The following is a 4,566-nucleotide window of genomic DNA, read 5'->3' on the forward strand; positions in this document are numbered from 1 at the left end:
CGGGCGGCTCTCATGGTATAAACATGGCATATACAGACAATTTGAATATTGGCAGCTCATGTAGCATACATAGACAATATAAATACATGTAAGTACCAAAAATTATAAATCCACATAGTATGAAAAATATATTATAAAAACGTAGATGAAAAAATATATACTAAACAGAAATAGAAATTGAAAATAAAAATGATGAATAAACTAGGAGAAATAAATGATAAAAATAAACTACCCCCAAAACATTTTGTTGATAGGACATATACAAATAATAGATCAACAGGAAATGGAAAATGAAAGAATGAAAAAAAAATTATATGAGAATGCAAAATATATATCTATATATAGATATATATGTGTAAGAATTGTAATCTAAATTTAAATAAAAAAGAATAATGAATAACAATAAAGGGAACAAAAATAAACCTGTAAAAACAGGGAAAAAAAACGTTATTCTACCTACAGAGTTCACTAATTAGAGGTGTCGTATCCATCAGAAGCCGGGGTCAGAGTGGCATTCTAAGACTTTAATTATCTGTTAGTATAAATAACTTACATACGGCTAAACCAATATTGCCTTGTATGGCATAAGGATCTTAACTGTGCTCTGTGTTTCTGTTTCTTTGTTTTTTCTGTTTGATTTTTATTTGTTCAGTCTCATGTATTTTAACAATATCTCATTTGTCTTTATTGGCCTCTTTAGCCACAAAGTTTTGAATGTGATGAAAAATTCTTAATAAAGAAATATTGAACTTAAAACAAAGTTTAAAACAATTTCAGTGAATTTTATTTCCAATTCAAATGTTTATAATTATACACCATTATATTGAAGCGACTCTCAAGTCACAAAGGTGTTATAAATGATGTCTTAAGAGGTCTCTAATGAGACTTTCAGCTTTGTGTTCTTACAATGCAGCAGACGGCCCGCAGGACTTCCAACACCTTATATAAGAACGAAACACAGGCCGGTACAAATGTCTTCATGTATAAAGTGTAGGCAGACCGTATCTGTTTTCCTTTGAATGATTCCCCAGAAAGATAATTGTATTCCTGTTCAACTAAATTTCCTTTTATACAGACAAATAATAATATTATGAGGAATGTAACAGAGATTACGTATTTCACTCTTGTGGGTCTATCAGACCATCCACCGACCATGAATGGACTTTTTGTGTTCTTCCTTCTGATCTATCTGATGACTCTTATCACAAACCTTCTTATATTTTTCTTGGTCCTCACTGACTACAATCTGCACAACCCAATGTATTTTTTCCTTGCCAACTTGGCATTTCTGGACATGTGCCATTCATCAGTGACGGCACCAAGGATGCTCTTTGATTTGGTCACAAAAAGCCGATCAATATCCATTCCTGCCTGTATATCCCAAGTCTTTTTCTATGTCTCCTTAGCTGGCTCAGAAATTTTTTTGCTCTCGGCTATGTCCTACGACCGCTACATTGCCATCTGCCACCCTCTACATTACAAACTAATTATGTCTTGGAGGGTCTGTACTCGTATGGCCTCTGTGGTCTGGGTTGTAGGATGGTCTCTCTCTTTGGTTTACATTTTATTTTTTCTCAGGTTGTCCTTCTGCAGAGCAGCTTCCATCCACAGCTTCTTTTGTGACCTTCCACACTTATTTCAAATTACATGTACTGACCCCTTCATAAACATAGTTGTCGTATTTGTAGCAGGCGGTGGTCTTGGATTGGGATCCTTCCTTTTGACCTTTATTCCCTATGTCTTTATTTTCAGGACCATCCTCAGAATTCGTAGCAAGACTGGAAAGATGAAAGCCTTTTCTACTTGCACATCACACCTCACCGTGGTCTTCATCTTTTTTGGCTGCATCATTTTTATTTACTTTGTTCCCTCCTCCAGCAATATGGTCAATTTAAACAAACTGTTTTCAGTCATATCTTCCCTCATTAACCCATTGCTGAATCCTCTGATCTACAGCCTGAGGAACAAGGACCTTATGGAGGCACTGCTGAGGTCTTGTTATCACTTAAGGTTAATTCAGGCATCGTTCTGAAAACAAATATGTCACCATTGACACTTTTGAAATTCTAGTCGACTAAACATTTTAGTAATGCTTTTCATAAAATAAAAAAATGTCAGTCACTTGTAGTTGTACTTAACCCTTTTATTGGCCAATGGTCAGTGTAACCTGGATGCCCAGGCCACATTTAGAAAATTCAATATACATTGCTTAACTTCATAATAACTCTGTGACTATTTTACATTCCATTTTTTTTACTTGTTTTCTATGGACTTATAAAGGTTTTAAATGGCATACAGTTTCATGCACACTTATCTCAGTTTTTTCTTTTTTTTTCTAAAAGCCAACAAAAAGAGAATAATAATATTAACTCTCCACCGACACACTTCACATTATGATGTCTTTCCTCATTTATAGTTCTTACATTTTTTTACACCTCCAGCAATGTGTTCAATTTATACAAACTATTTTTAGTGACATATCCCTTCACAAATCCATTTTTTAACCCTTTGCTCTACAGTCTGAGGGACAAGGTCTTATTATCATTTAAAGTTACTTTAGGTGCAATGCTGTTACTAATTTTAAACTAGACACTTGGGGCCAGATTCTCATCTAGCGGCGTATCTCTGCGGCGGCGTAACGTATCCGATTTACGTTACGCCGCCGCAACTTCCAGTGTGCTGGTATCCAGGTTCGTGTACACTACTTAATACGACCTGACTACCACCATGCTTCTGAGGAAGCTTTTCAATACGCGAAACATGTAGAGCAAGAATACAAATCCTGCATATTGGACCCTTGTTCAATGATACACACCCCATATGTATCACTATTGTTTGTTGGTTATGTATCTCTCATAATTTGAGTATACCTATACTATTACAACGCTGTGGAAGTGTAACTTTAGTACTTGTCGGGGGCCATATTTTGACGATTATCATATTGTTACTTATGAATGTACTTTTTTATATATTTTTCTACAAATAAATATCTATAGATTTTTATAATCAATACCTGTGTGCCGTTTAAAGCCCAAGGCCCAGATTCAGAAAGACTTACGCCGACATATCTACCGATACGCCGCGTAAGTCCACGGATGCGCCGTCGTATCTATGCGCCTAATTCTCAATACAATATACGCCTGAATTTTGGCTTGATCCGACCGACGTAAGTCTCCTACACCGTCGTATCTTGGGCGAATATTTACGCTGGCCGCAAGGGGCGCTTCCATTGATTTACGCGTCGAATATGCAAATGACCGAGATACGCCGATTCACGAACGTACTTGCGCCCGTCGCATGAGTATACACCGTTTACGTAAGGCGTAAAGATAAACCACCAAATAGGAGGCGCAGCCAATGCAAAGGTATGGACGACGGAACAGCCGTCGGATTTTACGTCGTTTGCGTAAGTCATACGCGAATGGGGCTGGGCGTAGGTTACGTTTACGTCGTTGCCATTGAGCCATCGTATCTTAGGGCGTAAATTCGACATGATTCTGAGCATGCGCGCGCATGTGCCGTTCGTTCGGCCCTACATTTACATGGGGTCATGCTTCATTTTAATACATCACACCCAGCTTCCTTGCTACTTTGAATTAGGCGGGCTTACACTGGCCAATTTACGCTAAGCCGCCACAACTTACGGAGCAAGTGTTAGCTTATTAGCAATGTTTTACGTCGGCATAGCGAATATGAGATCCGCTACACCGGCCAAAAGATGCGCCGCTCTACGTGAATCCGGGCCCAAGTGTCTAGTTTAAAATTAGTATTGGGTCAATGAGAGTTTTCTGACCATGAGTGAAAGCTTTAACACAATAACAAAAATGTATTGGTAAGTAATAAGAAGGTCTAAACTAACGCACAGCAATCTATCTATTGTAAAGAAAAGGGGGAAAAAATCATAGGCCAATCATAGGGTCAAGCCTATTTTTTACTGTTGGTGTTTACAAGGTAAAATCGTTTTTTTATACAAAAACTTACTTAGAAACCCCAAACATTATATACATTTTTATCAGACACCCTAGAAAATAAAATGGCGATCATTTCAATACTTTATGTCACACCGTATTTGCGCAGAGGTTTACAAGCACAATTTTTGGGAAAAAATACACCTTTTTTTTTATAAAAAAATAAGACATCAGTAAAATTAGTCAAATAATTTTCTATATTGGCAAAGAACTCTCTGAGGATCTGAATAAAAAATGCTGCCCTACATAAAGATGGCCTAGACTATAAGAAGATTGCCAAGACCCTGAAACTGAGCTGCAGCACGGTGGCCAAGACCATACAGCGGTATAACAGGACGGGTTCCCCTCAGACCAGGCCTCACCATGGTCCACCAAAGAAGTTGAGGTCACGTGCTCAGCGTCATATCCAGAGGTTGTCTTTGGGAAATAGACGTATGAGTGCTGCCAGCATTGCTGCAGAGGTTGAAGGGGTGGAGGGTCAGCCTGTCAGTGCTCACACCTTAAACCGCACACTGCATCAAATTGGTCTGCATCTGAATTGTCTTTACGGGATAGGATTATATTATTGGGAGAGGTCTAGAGACCCATCCTGAGACCT

General features: G+C 38.1%; 1 protein-coding gene across 1 annotated transcript; it reads left to right on the top strand.

The window, feature by feature from the left end:
• The first annotated feature begins 1,090 nt into the window (after nucleotides 1-1,090).
• LOC120946279 (olfactory receptor 1G1-like) lies at nucleotides 1,091-2,113 on the top strand. Its single transcript, XM_040361107.1, has one exon. The coding sequence runs from the start codon at nucleotides 1,091-1,093 to the stop codon at nucleotides 2,030-2,032; it is 942 nt and encodes a 313-aa protein (XP_040217041.1). The 3' UTR covers nucleotides 2,033-2,113.
• The last annotated feature ends 2,453 nt before the right edge of the window (nucleotides 2,114-4,566 follow it).

Source organism: Rana temporaria, chromosome 7 (genome assembly GCF_905171775.1).
Source record: "Rana temporaria chromosome 7, aRanTem1.1, whole genome shotgun sequence".
Taxonomy (NCBI): Eukaryota; Metazoa; Chordata; class Amphibia; order Anura; family Ranidae; genus Rana; species Rana temporaria.